Source organism: Punica granatum, chromosome 4 (assembly GCF_007655135.1).
Source record: "Punica granatum isolate Tunisia-2019 chromosome 4, ASM765513v2, whole genome shotgun sequence".
Classification (NCBI taxonomy): Eukaryota; Viridiplantae; Streptophyta; class Magnoliopsida; order Myrtales; family Lythraceae; genus Punica; species Punica granatum.
The window spans coordinates 25,650,424-25,670,610 of NC_045130.1; the positions used below are offsets into that span (position 1 = coordinate 25,650,424).

General features: G+C 43.2%; 1 protein-coding gene across 1 annotated transcript; it reads right to left on the reverse strand.

Moving 5' to 3' along the window:
• Positions 1-18,307: 18,307 nt before the first annotated feature.
• Positions 18,308-19,986, reverse strand: LOC116204248 (mucin-2-like). The gene is made up of 2 exons (XM_031536328.1): positions 19,810-19,986; positions 18,308-19,312 (listed from the first exon to the last, which is right to left on the reverse strand). The coding sequence occupies exons 1-2, from the start codon at positions 19,984-19,986 to the stop codon at positions 18,308-18,310; spliced, it is 1,182 nt and encodes a 393-aa protein (XP_031392188.1).
• Positions 19,987-20,187: the final 201 nt, after the last annotated feature.

The following is a 20,187-nucleotide window of genomic DNA, read 5'->3' on the forward strand; positions in this document are numbered from 1 at the left end:
CATCATTTAAATTATCAATCTTATATCTATGAAAATACTTTTAAATTCCTAAAAATCTAATCTTTAGTTTTGTTGAAAGGATGATAATTAATAGAATCTTTAAAATTTTATAATTTTTGTATTTGCTTGTACTTTATTCTTCTAGCATTACATAAATTAAATTTCATGAATTTGAATAATTTTGGATGAAATGATATAATCATTTCGATAGAAGATTCGCCTAAGTAATATTTAATAATAGTTCTATATCGTACTTCTGAAAATTATTAATATGATGCAGTCCAACGTAAATAAATTAAGAATAATATACATTTAATAATATTAATATATATATATAATTGGTTATATATATACATATGTTCAAAAGAATAATTATGTTTATTTACCCTGCTAAAAATTTTCACTATAAAATATTTTTTTGTTAATTAATTGAGTAGATACTTACAATTCTATTTGCAGAATAAACATATCTATAATTAATTATATACTTATTGAAAATAATGCAGTCATGTTTATATGAATTAATTATATAATTTGTTTCATTAAGTTAATTTCAAATATTTCATAATTTGAATATAACATATTACTTATTTTACGCTTCTACCTATATTTATTGACTTGCAGTCAAGTGTATATATATATATATATAGAGAGAGAGAGAGAGAGAGAGAGACATACAATTCACTTTGTTGCTTGGAATCTTGATTCTTGGGGAATTTGATAATATGCTCCATTTATTGTAGACTCTGGTGGAAACATCCCAACTGAACCATACTTAAAAAAAGATTTGAAGTTCAAATTATAAGCTAATTAGAAGAAACTACATGCCTTGTAAATATTTTTACCCAATAGATAGGTGCTCGAATCAATAGTTTATATCGATATTGATAAAACAACCTCATGAAGTGTGTATGAGCTGCAAAACCAACTTATATAAAGATATTTATGCAATTAAAGTAATTTAAATTTAGGGGAAATTATCTCATATATCCCATAGTTTCACCTTTCTTTCAAATATATCATATACTTTTAAAATGATCTAAAATATCACATGATTTTACATTTTTTCCAAATTTATCATGCCGTTATATCTCCATCAACATTTCACGGTCTTGCCATTGTGGTCCTTTTATCCGGGATAGATTTGAGAAAAAAATAAAATCATAGGATAGATTTGAAAAAAAAATTAAAACCATGTGATAGATTTGAAGCCTACTTACGTTTCATTAACGGAAAATATATCGCCCGGATAGATTTGAAAAAAAATGTAAATCATGGGATATTTTAGATTATTTTCAAAGTATATGATATATTTGAAAGAAATATGAAACCATTGGATATATGGGATAAAAACCCCTAAAATTTAATAGTCGTAATAATAATATTCATCTTAATTGTCACAAAATTTATGTTTTCCTTTATAAATTGATGGCATTGGTAGTAAAATTTATATTATGACATTGTTGGTAAAATAATATTATGAGCTCATTTAATGCGAATAATTAGTGGAGTTTATCACTCATAATCGATTTATCAACTAGTATTGAGAGGCGAAATTAATATTTTTAATTTTACTGTATGTGATTTTCTATTAAAATGATAACATGTGAATTGAATTCTTCTTAGTACTGTTTTGAACATTTTCTTCATTTTTATCGTGCTCTTAATAATTACTATAACATGTCTTATTATTTAATTTCTCTTTATATAATTATAAGTATTCGTAGTTTGCTTTTACTAATTACAATAACATATGTTATTATCATTATTATTTACTTATATATTATTACAATATTCATAATTTTTGTATTAAATGGTTCGAATAAGTAGTTTTTTCATTTCAAGTTTGCTATTATTAATTACAATAATATGTATGATTATTTAATTTCTATATAATATAATAATTTATGTATTAGTAAGAGATTTACTATTATACCGCTATTTATTTTGGCATTGTCCAATTTACATAATATATAGATTACTAATTACAGTAATATGTGTTTTTGTTATTATTATTATTATTATTATTATTATTATTATTATTATTTTAAATATTCATAATTTTCATATAAATTGATTTGAATGAGTTGTCTCTTCATTTAAATATTTTATGTTATTAATCACAATAATATGTATTATTATTTAATTTTTATATAATGCATCAATCTATGTGATAGCAAGAGTTTTACTATTATGATCCTATTTATTATGGCATTGTCATATTTATATAATATATAGATTATGGTGTATCTCAGTGGCCGGGTACATTAATTTTATCAAATTTTCATGTATTCCTCCACTTTATACCAATCCATGGAACCCACACTGTTGATGGATCATATCATAGGATTCTAAAAGTCATGTTAACATTTGATACACTGAAGGAATATAGTATATGTCAGGAGGGCAAAGTTTTACTCCCTGTCGTCCCCGATCAATTGCCAAAACTAAAAGCATTGTGATTCGAGCAACATGGACCCAAAAAAACTGCCAAAAATAATACATAGATAATTCGAACAATTTATGCCAATGACAATAACACGTCCGGTATCTATCTACCTATCTGTCTGTCTATCTGTCTATCTATCTATCCTAAAAAGGGCCCCCATAATCGAAGACATACACAACCTAATGAAACCAATCACAGAATAGGGTCGATCAATAACACAACCACTGTTTAATTTTTTAGGAAGGCAAAAGTGCAATTCGATCGAGTAGAGAGTTAATCGTAAGAATATAATGGAATAAAAGTTGAGATAGGATTAAATTAACCCATGGTCGTGTAAATCGGTCCAATTTCATCAAATTTTTTTGTCCGTCAATTTAATGAGGTGGCACATACTGCACGTGGCAAAGAAAAAAAATAAGATCGATTGGTCCTGGTCCAAGCAAACAATCAACAGCGCTACTACCCTTACCGTAACTGCTCTTCTCCTTCGATTCGATGACCGGGAGGGGATAAGATGGGCACTACAAAATTTATCTCCTCTCTCTCAAATTGGTGGTAAATTGTGTGTCGTTTGGTACAATTTTGCCGAGTATGCCTCATAAAACTATTCGATTGGAATCCTCTTCAAACTCAAGAGGGTTTAGAGTAGATAGTATCTGGCAGGTTCATCTACAGACGAGACTTTTGACACATGTCTCATTTAGATCGGGCAGTGTGTATTACCGTGTGACAGTGTTCACCTGGTAACACGGTTGCACTAGATATTTTCTAAGTTTCGACGCACTCATTCAGAAGAAAAAGTTTGTTAATTTGTGCGATTCTATCATTAGATTAATGGGCTAAATAAATTAATTTTGTGCCCTATGGTGCCAGAAAGAGTTTTCAATCCGATCCCTGTGTGGATCGTCCCCCTCCCCAAATTATGAACCACTTTGCTCGTATTTGAGAAGAAAATTATAGATAAATTTCGAATGCATGTCCCCTACACATGGTCGAAATAGAAGAACGATTAGGGGTACGACTAAAATTTCATCGGGCCAAGACAAAATTAAATTATTTCCCACATGGGCAGGGCCACCTCGTTAAATTGATTAATTAAATTGAGGAAATTAGACAAAATGGCGGATGTCAAAATTCAAACAAAAGTATAGGTATGATTTATGAATAAAAAATAAAATTTATAATAGATTTGAAAAAAATGCGAAAATTCATGACTATTGATGTTATTCATCTTTTAAAGGATTCTCTATTTTTAGTTAACTTATGGATCCTCAGGCTTTGAGTCTTGACTTGAGCATAGGGCACTGGGACTTGTCCCTGTTATTTGAGCTTTAGAGCCTTAATATTATGAGCTTATTATTATTTCTAGGCCATATTAAATAGGATAAGGGACTGCAGCCCGAATTTATATATTGGTCTTATTCAAACAAACAAATATGAAACTTAATAGATAAACCCCATTCTTGTCAATTTCTTGCCAAGAATGGGGTGGAGTTTCATTCTTCTGTCTAAAATTGGGTGGAATATCATTTAGCAATAACTCAAAGAAATGGAATGTAATTTACCCTTTTAATTAATTACATCTTTTTTTGGCTGAATATATTAATTATAACAGCATAGATAGCTGAGTACGTAATTGTAGGTATTGTAATTTTGTTTTTATTATTACGAATGAGACTAAAATTAAATAGCTTTGTTTGGCCTCTTTTTGTCTTCATGGAAAATGTATGAGTTCGGTGAATCAGTGGTTTCAGCATAAACATCATAACTATCTGCTGCTTCCGGGTCCTATCAGATATGATTCTCTAGTATCATTTTTTTTTGATAAATGATTCTACAGTATCAGTCTCTAATTATAGCGAAAACTACGTGAACTTTTATCTTATTATATATTGGTTGAATTATGTTGAGTTCAAAGTTTTCTTAGCTAACAATAACCTCAAAGTATGATGCCGTTAGCGATTGTCAGTCAATGAACTTTACTTATGTAGTGTATGGATTCGGAAAACCCACTAGAAGCACTTGGTATATTCGGGATATAAGTCAATGTAGTCTGATATATACCTTCCGTAGAATTTTTCGAAGTCTGTCAAACAAATTTGGAAATATTAGGTTATGAAAATTAGACCTTAGCACCAACTAAGATAGGTCGAATCAATCCACACCATATTCCCCGCCATGATCATGATAAACACTTACAAACATGCACAAGCATAATATTAACGAAATCGATAAAACGGCACCGACTCATGGAAGCGGGAAAACATAAAAAAAACACACATTGTCAGTCGAGAATTCAAGTAGGAAAGGATTGGGTAACTTTAGAAAATGTCCAGGGACTGAAGTGAATAATTTTAAAAGAACAAGGACTGATTTGAAAATTCGGATAAAGTTTTGGGAACTGATTTCAAAATTCTGGAAAACTTCAGGACTGTGTAAAAATTACTGAAAATGTCCCAGGAATTTTTTGAAACGAATTTGAAAGTTCGGGCTGATCTGAAAAGTGAAAAAAATGCCCCAGGGACTGAACTGAAACAACGTGAAAAGTTCATGGAATAGGTTTAGAAATTCTGAAAAATTCAGGGACTGATTGGAAAATGGTAAAAATGGCTGGGACTTGACTGAAAGGAATTTTAAAATTCGGGGCAGATCTGAAAAGGGCGGAAAATAGCCCTGGGACTAAATTGAAACAACTTGAAAAGTTCCTTGGGATGATTGAAAAATTCTGGAAAATTCAAGGACCTATTGGGAAATATTAAAATGACCGGGAATTGACTGAAACGCGTCGGAAAGTTAAGGGGCTGATTTTTAAAAAATGAAAGGGTGTCCTCAGGACTGAAGTGAAACAAAATAGAACGTTCATAAAATTGAGTTCGGGACAAATACGATCATCCACGCAACTCAATAAAGCTCATTTCACATCATATCCATCCAAGCAAACATTAATATCCAGAAATGGAGCCCTAAACATGCCACTAAGTCGGGGATTTACCTAGTTCGAGAAGAACGGGGGCAGTTCTGTAAATAGAGGAGGTTTTGGATGAATTGGGCTGCTGGGGGGATTGGGTCGGACTAGGAAGCGGGCCGAACTGGGCCTTTGAGATCCGGACTGGGCTGAGTGGGCTGCTGGGCCGAATTGGGCCACTGGGCCGGATTGGACGGCCACTTGACCGGATTGGGCCTCTGCTAGACACGGTTGGGCTGCTGGTCGTGGGCCAGACTGCTGGACGCGGGCCGAGCTACTGGACGCGCACGGGCTGGGCGGCTGGGCACACGAACGGGCTGTTAGGCGGCGTGCCTACACAAGCGCTGCCTGTGCGAGCGGGAAAGCACGGCAGATCCGGTTAGAGAAAAAAATGAAAATAGGGAGAAGGAAAGGGGCGATCTGCTAGAGGAGTCAAGGGAGTTGGGTCCTGAGGAATCCCGTCCGGAATTCGGACAGGAGGAGGAGGAGGATTTCGGCGTCTAAGCTAAGGGAGTTCCCGAAGAGCCGCGGGCATGAGGATGGCGCTAGGAGGTTCAGGAACCGAGGGAGAGTCGGAGGGAATCGGGGTCAGTTTCGAGAGCGAGCTGTCCGAGTGAGGGCGTTCGAGCTACAGGTTTTTGAGAGTTCGAGCTCCCGTTTTTTTTTTTTATTCGGTTTTCTTTTTATGCCCTGGAAGAAGGCCGAGAGAGAGGGAGAGGAAGAGTTAGGGTTCGGTCCTTTTTTTCTTACGGAATCCTCGGCGCCGAGGTCAAGACCGATAATTTTTTTCTTTCCCGTTTTTTCTTCTTGTTCTCCTATTGCCATTTTTTCTTTATTCTTTTCCTTTTTAGTCGAGAAAGAAAAACGGAAAGAGGAAGAGGAGAGCGGCTAGGGTTTTCGAATGTGAGGAAGGGACCAGTTGGAGATTGCAGGGAATCAGCTAAAAGGAGGAAAAATCGGAGCTGAGGTTTGTTTCCTTTTCGATTTTTTTTCGTTCAGGAAGAAGGAGAAGTAAGGAAGGAGAAGGAGAGAGAATAAGGGAGAAGAAGAAGAAGGCATAAAAAAACAAAAAAATGGGGGGAGGATGTGCCGTTGCCTCTGACCTCTTTTTTTTCTCTTTAGAAAATTCAAATTTAACGCGCGTAGAAATCAAATTCTTGTCTTTGCAATTAGATGTCGAAAAAAATGATCCGGGACCGGCATTGTGTTCAGAAAAATTCATAGATCAACGTTTATGCAATAAAATATTTTCTGGCCTTAAATTTCATCCCGAATTTTGAAAATTGACGTTGACGCAAGTGAAATTCAAGGACTGCCCGTGGAATATTTTTTGAAAAATGGAAAATTGGCATTAAATTGAGAAAATATCATATTTCCAAAAGTCGTGAGTGTTCGAGTAATTAACCGAAAATACTTCCCTCATACTTGCGACAAAATGACGATTTTACCCCTTTGGAGCCGGTGGACCAAAATGGGGTGCTGACAGCTTGCCCCTCTTTGGTTGCGTGCTTGGATAGAGAATGCAGCCAAAGACCATAAGAAGCACCCCGTTTGGTCCTGGCGACCGTCCCAGTGTCTTCCCCATAGCCACTTGTTCTTTCTGGTTTTGGATTCATGGGAGAGAGTTGGATAAACGTATGTACCTGAAAGTAGTGAAGAGGTGGCTTATGGAGCCGAAAGCAATAAAGATGGGCTTATGGCCCCGAAAGTAGTAAATGTAGGTTCATGGACCTTGAAAGCAGTAAAGGTGGGTTTATGGACCCTGAGAGCAGTAAAGGTGGGTTTATGGGCCTTGAAAGCAGTAAAGGTGGGTTTACGGGCCCAAAGAAAGTAAAAAAGTGGGTTTACAGGCCAAAAAAAAGAGTAAAAAAGTAGGTGTCCAAACCCAAAGCAGTAAATGATGGGTGTCCAAATCCAAAACAGTAAATGTGGGTGTCTAAACCCAAAACAATAAATGTGGGTGTTCAAGCCCAAAACAGTAGATGGTGAGTGTCAAAACCCAAAACAATAAAAGATGGGTGTCCAAACCTAAAGCAATAAATGTGGGTGTCCAAACCCAAAACAGTAAATGGTGAGTATCAAAACCCAAAGCGGTAAATGTGGGCGTCGAAACCCAAAGCAAGTAAATGTGGGTGTCGAAACCTGAAGTAATAAATGGTGGGTGTCCAAACCCGAAGCAATAAATGGTGGGTGTCCAAACCCGAAGCAGTAATGTAGGTGTCTAAACCCAAAGTAGTAAATGGTGAGTGTCGAAACCCATATCAGTAAATGTGGGCATCGAAACCCAAAATAATAAATAGTGAGTGTCGAAACCCAAAGCAGTAAATGTGGGTGTCTAAAACCAAAGCGGTAAAAAGCAATAAATGTGGGTGTCCAAACCTAAAACAATAAATGTGGGTATCCAAACCCAAAGCAGTAAATGGTGAGTGTCAAAACCCAAAGCGGTAAATGTGGGTGTCGAAACCCAAAGTAGTAAATGTGAGTGTCCAAACTCAAAGCAGTAAATGTAGATGTCTAAACCCGAAGCAATAAATGGTGGGTGTCCAAACCCGAAATAGTAAAAGGTGGGTATCCAAACCCAAAGCAATAAATGTGGGTGTCGAAACCCAAAACAGTAAATGTGGGTGTCGAAACCCAAAGCAATAAATGTGGGTGTCGAAACCCAAAGCAATAAATGGTGGGTGTCGAAACCCAAAGCAGTAAATGTGGGTGTCTAAACCCAAAGCGGTAAATGTGGGTGTCCAAACCCAAAACAATAAATGGTGGGTTCAGTCATCGAGGATGGCCCGAGAGCGCTAGAGAGTTGACTTGGGCTCGATAATGCCGATGGATTTGTCAGATGATGGTGCTAGGTGCCTCCTTGAGGGCCATTCGCTCGAGTTTGAGATTGCTATCTTGTCGCATGAGGCAGACATGAGTCCGTCAGGGGGAGACGCCTCTTAGAATCCACATGCTTGTACCTGCATAAGAGGGTGGCAACTAACGGCCGTTGTCAGTCGCGTGAAACTGCTGGAATTACAATGTGCAAAGGAAATATATGTAATGATGCTTCGGGGATCTGAACTTGGTAGCCATTTGAGGGGTGGCCGTGTCCCAAACTCATGTTTGACCAAAAGAAAGGCTTTTCGCAAAATGAGGGCATGGCCCACGGAGCTTTGAATAAAGGTAGAGGGAAGGATCTTTAGGATCCTCCAAATCAAGAATACGACGATTTGACCATATTTCGAGGCGTGTCTCAAGCCTTGAGAGTCGAAGAGAGTTTGCTTGCGTTGAGGATTGCCGAACCACTACTAGTTGTAGCTTCACGCGGAGTGCTGTTGTTCTTTCATGGTCAAACTGACAATTGCCCCTAATTTTTGCCCAGGCCGCAAAACGTGTGACAACCTGGCGGGGTATTTTGTTTTGACTTTTCTCTCATGAATGCTCTCCTTTTACTACGACCGCCCAAGATAGGGTCCGATCGTGTCTCTCGGTTCCTCTAACTTTTGCCTAGACCGCCCTTTGCGGGTTTTCAGCCTAGCAAGGATATGATTTATGCTCTCCTTTTGCCACGTCTCCCCTTTGCGGGATTTTAAACCATGCCCTTCATTCCCTAACTTTTGCCTAGGTCGCCTCGAGATACTTGTGATATGGCACTAGCTTTGCGTCCTTCGTCTTCCATTGCCCCAACGTCTGGAAAATTGTAAGTATAGAATCGCCGAACACTTACAGTTCCTTCACTTTGAATTCGATCGCCGCTTGCAGGTCGAGGATGCATGCCTCGTATTCGGCCACGTTATTAGTGCAGGGGAAGTCGATCTTTGCGGCAATCGGATAATAGCGTTCGTCGGGGGATATCAGCACTGCACTAATGCCGGACCCAGTGGAATTTACTGCGCCGTCGAAATATATCTTCCATGCGAATTTGTTCTCCTCACTGTCCACTTGGAGAATCCCTTCGTTCGGAAAGTCAGAGTTGATCGGCGTATCGTCTTCGATTGGGAACTCCGCTAAGTGATCCGCAATTGCTTGCCCCTTGACTAACGTGCGGGGCACATACTCAATGTCGTATTCCGTCAGCTGACATCGCCATTTTGTAATGTTCTTCTTGGAGGACGGACTATCGAGTAAGTACTTCAGGGGATCTGCTTTTGAGAGTAAGCGTATAGTATGGTAAATAGTGTATTGTCGAAGTCTCTGCATGACCCACACCAGCGCGCAGCACATCTTCTCAATTTCCGAGTAGTTGGACTCCCCTTCGATGAACTTCTTACTTAAATAGTAAATGGCATGTTTTGCGTGCGTGGACTTGTCTTTCTGCCCTAACATGCATCCCAGGGATTGCCGGCGCACTGTCAGATAGAGAACGATAGGACGATCTGGAGTAGGCGGGACCAATACCGGAGGCTGAACCAAGTATGCCTTGATAGTGTCGAAGGCCTTCTGACATTCTTCGTCCCACTTGATCGCTGCATTTTTACGGAGCAAGTGGAAAAGTGGTTGACATTTGTCTGTCAAGTTTGCAATGAATCGCGCAATATAGTTCAGCCGTCCCATGAAACCTCGTACTTCACGGGCCGTCCATGGCGGAGGTAGCTCCCTGATTGCTTTAACCTTATCCGGGTCAACCTCGATGCCTCTTTCGCTGATCACAAATCCTAGCAGTTTCCCTGACTTGGCGCCGAATGTGCACTTTGCCGGGTTAAGTCAAAGCTTGTACTTCTTGAGTCGGTCGAAGAGGCGTTTTAGATTAACGATGTGATCCTCTCCTTCTTTTGATTTAGCAATCATGTCGTCGACGTAGACCTCGATCTCTTTATGCATCATATCATGGAATAGCGTAACCATGGCCTTTTAGTATGTTGCCTCGACGTTTTTGAGGCCGAAGGGCATGACTCGGTAACAGAAAGTGCCCCACATTGTGATAAACGTTGTTTTGATCTTGTCCTCCTCGGCCATTCGAATCTGGTTGTACCCGAAGAAGCCATCCATGAAGGAGAACAGGTGTGGCGTGCGGTGTTGTCAACTAAGACATCGATGTGGGGTAAGGGGAAGTCGTCCTTGGGGCTAGCCTTGTTGAGGTCCCGATAATCGACACATACTCTGACTCTTCCATCTTTCTTCTCCACAGGCACGATGTTTGCCACCCATTCGGAGTAATTGCAAACTTCCAAGAAGCCGCGTTGATCTTCTTGATGACCTCTTCCATAATGCGGAGGAGAAGGCCGGCTCGCTGCCGCCGTAGGTGTTGCCGTTTGGGCGGGAATCTCTCTGTATCGAGTGGAAAGAAGTGCTTAACTATTGAGGGATCCAAATCTGACATGTCGGCATAAGACCAAGCAAAGACTTCTTGGTACTCCTTGAGGAAATCGATCATCCGGGCCCACTGTATTAGGTCGAGGCTTGTCCCGATCTTTAGGGTGCGTGATTCTTCTTCGGTGCCCACGTTGATTTCTTTTGTCGGCTCAACTGAAGTGAATTGATGGTTCTCAAGGCGGCGCAAACTCTCCTCTATCTCGGGCACTCGACCATCTTTGTCAAGTTCTTTCCCGAAGTATATGGGTCGGGACTCTTCGAGGTGTTTCTCGGATGAGTTCGAATCGACGTATCGAAGATTTGAATTCGAGTGGAGCCTAGAAATTTAAACGAGTAGTCTTAGAAATTTAAAGCATTGCGAGATAAGTGAAAGAAAGGAGAAGGTAGATACAAAAATTCAAAATGCATGCAAAGATTTTATTAATGGTGCAAGCTTGAAGCCATAACAAAATTCCTCTTCCGTCGTGTGGCTTATGGTTATGCCGACACGTGGGGAAACATCAAACACATAGATAGCCTTACACATCGATGATCACAGCCGAGTAGCGCGGGACTGAGGTCCAGTTGTTGAGCTCCTCATTCTCCTGTGCGAGATGCATATGGACCCCTAAAGGAGTCTCCTTAGTGACGGCGCATATGGTTGACAGATCGACAGGCTCGTCCTCTGAAACCGAGAAGGGGCCATCAAGAGTACCTCCGATGATGTGCGGCGGTGCGGGAAAAAAGTGAGAGAGTAAGGGAATCGGGATGCCCATGTTGATCTTCCCGTAATGTGCGGCAAGATGGTGAAGGTGTTTGCCCCTGCGGGCCTTGATAATCTCGTGGCAGGAAGGGCGAAAACCGAGTCCCCTCCTATTCTTGTACTCTTCGATCTCGATGAGGCGATTGATCCCTTGTCCCTCTGCTCCGAGCCTGGTGCCAGGGATGTAGTTGTGGCGTAGGAGGACCTTCCTAACCATGCGGTTGGCATGAGACGGACGGACCTCTCCATAATCCCGAATGACGGAGATGGTGATATGATCCAGCTAGATGACCCTTCGCACGAGCATGAGAAAGAATCCCAGGATGACGGGGTATGGCATGAAGGCGAGCTTTGGGAAAAGCATGTGCCAGCTAGAGTAAGTATAAGAGCATGGCCCAAGCGAATCGAACAAGCCATGCAAAGACTATTATTGCATGTCCATGGAGGAGTAGTCGAGCTCTTGAACGGGCTGCATGTGGAACAAGAAGCCACGACCGTTCATATCCTAGAAATCTATTTAGAAGATGATCCCAGTTGAAATGGCTGAATTTAGTTGCTTTTTAATAACTTGGGCCTATTTTATTTTTGGGCTCATTACACTTAGGATTTATTTTAGCCCAGTCCATTAGCCCAATTAGGTTATCAGCTAGTATCTCTCTATAAATAGGCATGTGGCATCCCTAAAAAAACAGATCAGTTTTCATTCAACTTTGTGAGAGAGATTTTCTTCGAGCTGTTGCTCAGCGACTTTGCAAATATTGCAAATGTGATAACTTGTGATTCCTGACAGTTATAATATTGGTTTCTAGCTTCTTATAGCTAGCGGGTCAATATTCCATATTATAATATTGGTTTCTGGCTCTTTATAGTCAGCGGGTTAGTATTCCCTATCCTTGAAACCTTCATTGGACGATTCCGGGTTTGATCTCATTCTATTGTTGTTGGGTCTCACGGTAAGTTCATCGAGGTTCGCATTATTTGGTATCAAAGCTTTGGCACCAATCCAGGTTTCACTTATCTTATTTCGTTTTTTGTTATCCATTGTTCTTAGGGTTCGTAAATCGTTGATAGAAGTTGTGATTTTTGTTGGCTGATTCCAACTGTCGTGAAGAACCCTAAAGTTTCAGTTTATCTTATTGGAGACCCAAAAAAATAAAAAAATAAAATTCGTCCAAAAACAATTACAGAGAAAAAAAGGAAAAAAAAGTTCTAAAAAAAAGGAAAGAAAAAAAGAAAAGAAATGAAAGAACAATTGTTTGTGAAATCTTTACTTTTGGGGTGGAAGAAATTTCCTTAGATATCACTGCTAATCAAGTGAAGTAGGGAATTCCAAAAGTTTCCTGTTATTTTCTTCCATATCCGCCATTATTCCTGAATTACCTTCCTTTATATGTTCTTGTTTATTTTAATGGACCACTGGCATATAAAGCGCAGTTGGAAAAAACAAATATTGTTTCCTTTCAATTGAATATTTTCCTTTCATATTCTTTTCTTGTCTCCTAGAATCATTCATTCATTCCATTTCGATAGTTTCCATAAATCTCTTGTTTCCTTATTCCCACAAATCTTCCTTGTACATTTCAGTTGTTTCGTTAACTTCATCTACCACATTATTTCCTTTCTCATTTAGATTTGGATCCTAAATTTGATTCAATTTATGAAATCAATGATTATAAGTGATTTGGGCCAATCAACTGATTTTACCCTTGCGATTGAATTGCTTAGTTTCTTAGGAACTTCGAGGAGAAAATCTAGAGAGAAAAAAAAAGGCAAGAGTGGTGAGTATATCAGAGGATAAAAGCCTAAAATTGAGTGAAACACGAGTGTTGAGTGACATTAATCTGAGTGCAAACACGTGAGCGAGTGGTTGTGAGGTCCATTTCTATTTTCTAAAGTTTCACTTGCAGATTTCATCATGCCACAAGAAGGCAGTGGAAATAATCAGAATAACGGAGGAACTGATTACAACATGATGATCCGAGATATGCAGTAACAATTTGAGCGCATGAATATGATGGTTGATTTGATTTACGATCGGTTGGAAAGGTGAGACAAGCGGATTGAACAGTTGCTAGATGGCTATGACGAAACTTCTGGTTCATCCTCTTGTAAATTGAAGTGGGGTTCTTCGACGAAGAAGGAAGAGAAAATAGCCGTGAAGCCAATAAAGGAGAAATCCACAAACAAGTTTCAACCCAACGGCAAAGAGAATGGTCATATTGCTTCTCAATTCCTGGACAATGATGGTCGGAACGCAACGCTATTGCTGCTTCCACCTAACCAAATGGAAGAAGTGCAACTTCAAATCAAGCGGCCCATTGGCAAGAAAAGTAAGGAATTCAAGAATGTCTTTCTCGAGCAAATGCCCCTAGAAAAGTCACCAATCAAGTCAGTTGTCATCGATTCGAGGACGAATCTTTTTGAAGAGAGGGGGAATGATATGATCCAGTTAGAGGACCCTTCGCATGAGCATGAGGAAGAATCCCAGGATGATGGGGTATGGCATGAAGGCGAGCTTTAGGAAAAGCATGTGCTAGCTAGAGCAAGTATAAGAGCATGGCCCAAGCGAATCGAACAAGCCATGCAAAGGCTATTATTGCATGTCCATGAAGGAGTAGTCGAGCTCTTGGGCGGGCTGCATGTGGAACAAGAAACCACGACCGTTCATATCCTAGAAATCTATTTAGAATATAATCCCAGTTCAAAGGGCTGAATTTAGTTGCTTTTCAATAACTTGGGCCTATTTTATTTTTAGGCTCATTACACTTAGGATTTATTTTAGCCCAATCCATTAGCTCAATTAGGTTATCAGCTAGTATCTCTCTATAAATAGGCATGTGGCATCCCTAGAAAAGACAGATCAGTTTTCATTCAACTTTGTGAGAAAGATTTTCTCCGAACTGTTGCTCAGCAACTTTGTAGATATTGCAAGTATGATAACTTGTGATTCCCGACAGTTATAATATTGGTTTCTAACTTCTTATAGCTAGCGGGTCAATATTCCATATTATAATATTGGTTTCTGGCTCTTTATAGTCAGCGGGTGAATATTCCCTATCCTTGAAACCTTCATTAGACAATCTCGGGTTTGATCTCACTCTATTATTGTTGGGTATCACGGCAGGTTCATCGAGGTTTGCATCAGATGGTCTCGAATGAATGGAATGGGAGGTTCTCATCGTCCCCGATGCTAATATAGAGGACGGTCGTTTCCTTGTAGATGGCGTAGTTCTCTTCACCCTTGACCGTGATGAGCCGCTCTCCTGCGATGAACTTCAGCCTTTGGTGCAGGGACGAGGGAACGGCTTCGGCTGAGTGTATCCAGGGTCTCCAGAGTAATAAGCTAAAAGCATTCAGGATGTCGAGGACTTGAAATGTGACGCTGAATGAGCACAACCCAACATCGATCAAGAGGTCGATCTCCCCATTCACTTCCCTCCGTGAGCCGTCAAAGGCTCGAACCGCGGTTTTGCTCGGGCGGACGCAGTTAAGGTCCACATTCATTTGCTTCAACGTGGACACTGGGCAAACATTAAGGGCGAAACCATTGTTGATCATGACCTGGCCAATGACGAAATTGTTGCACTTACGGACGATGCGCAATGCCCGTGAGTGTGCCCATCCCTCGGAGGGGAGCTCGTCATTTGAAAATGAGATGGCATTGGAGAAAATCGAGCTGACAGTCTCTTCAATCCGATCCGGGGCTATCTCCTTGGGAACCTGTGCTGCGGTGAGGACTCGTAGGAGGGCTTCTCGGTGTGGCTCCGAACTCAACAGGAGAGCGAGTAGCGAAATATGAGCTTGAGACTTACCCATTTGTTCTACTACCTTGTACTCGCTTGCCTTGATCACTTTCATGAAAGCCTCCGCTTCTTCTTCAGTCACCTTCTTCTGCGGAATAGGCAAGGCTTCCGGAGCAGCTCCGGATGCAACGGGAGCCTTTCCCTTGCCTGTAGTCTCCGGGTTCTTGTACACCCGACCCGAGCGTGTCACACCCATGACACTGAATTGCTGCTCAAGGTTCCCGACACTTCCCTCATAGGTCCAGGGGACCTTGCTGTCCTGGAACGGCTCTCGAGCAGGGACTTCTATTATGAACGGAGCGGGCGCGACGCTAGACCCCGTGAACCCTACAGTGACTTCCACGGGAACATACTCGATTACAAACGGAGCGGGGTCCTCTTGTTGGCTTTCGTCCTCTCTCATAGTGCAGACACTGATCATATTGATGGTGGGCCTCGAGCTTGACCCGTGATCAGGGACTCGATTGGCTTGCACATTCGGGGGCCTAATGGCATTGAACGAGATCTTTTTGGCATCGATAAGCTTCAGGATCTCTTCCCGTAACTTTCAACAGTTGTCGGTGGTGTGCCCGGGAGCACCTGAGTGGTACTCACAGTATAGGCTTTGATCATAGTTTGCCGAAATGAAGTTAGGACCCAGAACCGTGGGTCGGATCATGTTACCCGCCAATAGTTGCCGGTATATGTGGGAGAGTGGGGGAGGTAGAGGCGTGAACTGTATGCGCTGCCGGGATTACATCGTACTGCTTTGTTGGTCTTGCGCGGCTGGGGCTCGCTGCGCCGACTGAGGAGCTCTTGAAGCCGATGGCCTATACTATGGGGTCGAAGCAGGGGAGAAGTGGTGGACAATTTGTTGCGGGGCCGGCGGGACTGAATAGTAAACTGGTTGAGCGGGGTGTTGAGGCTGATAGTGCACGATCAGCGGAACATATGCGAGAATGGTAGGTGGCGTAAGTGTGAAGTTCACCGAGTACTGTTGAGATCCCGGGCGCCTTAGATTGACTTCATTGACTGAAACCTCATTTCCCTTTTTGTTGTTAGTTGGGGCTGTTGCGACCGCGATCTTCCTCGAGGACTCTCCTTCCCCCTTCTTTGTCGGACCCTCTAACCTTCCGAGTTTGATGCCCAGGTCTACCTGCTTCCCCGCCATAATCATCTCCGAAAAAGTAGACTTGTGGCCTATGAGGTGAAAGTAGTAGGCCCCCTTGAGAGTCCCATGAACATTTGAATTTGCTGCGCTTCGCAGATTGGAGGAAAATATTTTGCTGCTTTCGAACGCTAATTCGTGGCGTAATCCTCAAACTTCTGCCCCTCCGCCATGTCCATCGTGCTCAACTCGAGGAAGGATGGGGGCGTCTCCATGTTATACTGATACTGCTTAATGAACTTCTTGGACAGTTCGGCCCAGGAGGGGATGTTCTCTGCTCGGAGAGATATGAACCAATTAAGGGCCGGTCCTGACTGGCTCTCTTGGAAAGTCGTGATGACGAACTGTTCGTAGTCCCAGTATTGAAGCATCTTTCCGTGGTAGCGGCGGAGGTGATGTCGCGGGTCCTTAATTCCATCGTATTTTTGGAAATCGGGCACCTTGACCTTCGCGGGTAGCTGCATCCCCGGGAAGACAGTCGAATCTAGATAACTGGTGCTATGTTACGGATCACTAGCTTGGAGGGCCCTGATAGTCTCTTCCATCTTCTTCATTCTCCTCTCTTGTTCGGTCTCCGTTCCGGGGAGGAAATTTGTGGGTGGTGCTATGGGGGCCGCGTGAGTCGGTGTGCCCGGTTTAGAGAAAGTAATATTTATGGGAGGTGGAGCTTGGTAAGGGAGGCCGATATGAGGTTGTGGAGCTTGGTAAGGGAAAGGTTCAGTAGTGTGAGCAGGAGCAGGGGCGCTCGATGCTGGGAAGCCCATCAGCAGAGGAACGGTGTAGACCGTAGTTGGAGCCGGCACGGACACAAGAAATGGTGCGAACATAACCAGATCCGGCACGGAGATCATCATGGGCGGAAGTGAGACAATTGCTGGAATGGTGGACTGAGGATGGCAGAAGTCGACCGGGTGAACTGCCGGCGTGTGCGTCGGACGAGGAACGGGCACTGGGATAATTGTCGGTGCGGGGGCGGCCGCTATGTCGCCCTCTGGTGCATGGGTTGGCGGGATGCAAGGAGCGGGGTCGACAGTTGGCTCGCGTGCGAGAGGCGGGGTGGAGCTTGAAGACGCGCAATTTGGCCCCCTGAGCAAGGCCATCATCTCGGCCATATTAGCGGCCATTAGGTCAACCGTGTTTTGAAGAGTGGTGACGTTGCCCTCGAGCGTGGCCATGCGAGTAGGATTATGGCAGGCGGTGGTGCTTGAGTCGCCGACGACGGCATATACATCGGTGGTGACGGAGCGTACCCAGGTGGTGGTGGAGCGTACCTCGGCGGTGGTGGCATACTTGTTAGTTGAGGCTGTTGCGACCGCGATCTTCCTCGAGGACTCTCATTCCCCCTTCTTTGTCGGACCCTCTAACCTTCCGAGTTTGATGCCCAGGTCTACCTGCTTCCCCGCCATAATCATCTCCGAGAAAGTAGACTTGTGGCCTATGAGGTGAAAGTAGTAGGCCCCCTTGAGAGTCCCATGAACATTTGAATTTGCTGCGCTTCGCAGATTGGAGGAAAATATTTTGCTGCTTCCGAACGCCAATTCGTGGCGTAATCCTCAAACTTCTGCCCCTCCGCCATGTCCATCGTGCTCAACTCGAGGAAGGATGGGGGCGTCTCCATGTTATACTGATACTGCTTAATGAACTTCTTGGACAGTTCGGCCCAGGAGGGGATGTTCTCTGCTCGGAGAGATATGAACCAATTAAGGGCCGGTCCTGACTGGCTCTCTTGGAAAGTCGTGATGACGAACTGTTCGTAGTCCCAGTATTGAAGTATCTTTCCGTGGTAGCGGCGGAGGTGATGTCGCGGGTCCTTAGTTCCATCGTATTTTTGGAAATCGGGCACCTTGACCTTCGCGGGTAGCTGCATCCCCGGGAAGAGAATCGAATCTAGATAACTGGTGCTATGTTACGGATCACTAGCTTGGAGGGCCCTGATAGTCTCTTCCATCTTCTTCATTCTCCTCTCCTGTTCTGTCTCCTTTCCGGGGAGGAAATTTGTGGGTGGAGCTATGGGGGCCGCGTGAGTCGGTGTGCTCGGTTTAGAGAAAGTAATATTTATGGGAGGTGGAGCTTGATAAGGAAGGCCGATGTGAGGGTTTGGAGCTTGGTAAGGGAAAGGTTCAGTAGTGTGAGCAGGAGCAGGGGTGCTCGATGTTGGGAAGCCCATCAGCAAAGGAACGGTGTAGACTGTAGTTGGAGCTGGCACGGACACAGGAGATGGTGCGAACATAACCGGATCCGGCACGGAGATCATCATGGGCGGAAGTGAGACAGTTGCTGGAATGGTGGACTGAGGATGGCAGAAGTCGACCGGGTGAACTGCCGGCGTGTGCGTCGGACGAGGAGCGGGCCCTGGGATAATTGTCGTTGCGGGGGCGGCCGCTATGTCGCCCTCTGGTGCATGGGTTGGTGGGATGCAAGGAGCGGGGTCGATAGTTGGCTCACGTGCGAGAGGCGGGGTGGAGCTTGAAGACGAGCAATTTGGCCCCCTGAGCAAGGCCATCATCTCGGCCATATTAGCGGCCATTAGGTCAACCGTGTTTTGAAGAGTGGTGACGTTGCCCTCGAGCGTGGCCATGTGAGTAGGATTATGGCAGGCGGTGGTGCTTGAGTCGCCGACGACGGAATATACATCGGTGGTGACGGCGCGTACCCAGGTGGTGGTGGCGCGTACCTCGGCGGTGGTGGCATGCTTGTTGAAATCGGTTGTGGGAGATGGGTCGAGGGAGCTCTGTGATGTGCTAGTGGCGCACCTGCCGGGGTAAGTGATGGTGACGCGTTCATCGTGGGTTGTGGAGAATGAACCGGCTTCGGTGGTGTATTCCCTTCGAAAACAGCGAGTTGATTTTCCTCTGTCATTCTTAATTGGAAGCGTGTGGGACACCGATGGGGCGTTGTCAGTTGTTAATACCTGGATTCCATAAGTGTGTGAGTTTCGATGCAAGAAAATTTTCTTTAAAATAAACATGCAAGGTAATGAATAAGAGAGGGAATGCATGAGATGCATGAACTTTAAAAAACTAATGTTGTCATTCGTATTAACTCCGAATGGTTCAAAGTGCAATACAAATTTTGAAAAGATAGTCCTAAGTCGGTCTTCCAATGTGCCCGAGGTGAAAGCGACCGTCGCCATGAAAAGCACAGGGTTCCAGGTGAGGGCCTAGTAGAGGTGTCTATTCTAGGGTGTGCGTGGCCCTCCACGGGCCCTCTTCCTGGATCTCTCCAAGGCAGCGTTCGCTTGCGCCAACTCCTGATCACGCTTCTGCAGTTGGGCGCGGGCCTAGGCAAGCTCCTTCTTTAGTTGGTGCTGATCGCTAAGCTGCTCATTCTTCTTGGCGACCTCCCTGCGGAGGCGGTCCTTTTCAGCCTGAGATTGGGGAGCTCGGTTTGGATGGCCATGTTCGGTACCAGTGCCCCGGATGATGTGCTACTCTCGATTGGAGGAGAGTTTGTGAAATCGTCATTCTCTGATGAACCCCATCGATAAAAGCGAAAGATGTATTCCTCCGTGGCTTGAAAGTCCCGTTTCTCTTGGGTCGGGTGCTTGGGGAAGTAAGGATGCTCGATGATCGTAGTTTGCCACATGGTCATAACCCATTTGATTTCACTTAGGCGATCTACGGATGTCTGGTCCTCCCACTAAGTGTGTTCGAACTTGATTCGTGCCATGTCTTCAGGCACCATTTGTAAGCCACCTAATTGCCTCACTACTCACGTCGAAAAATAAGTGGTGGACCCTACATGGCTCACGAGTGTCACCTCATTAAAGTCAAGACACCTAAGGGT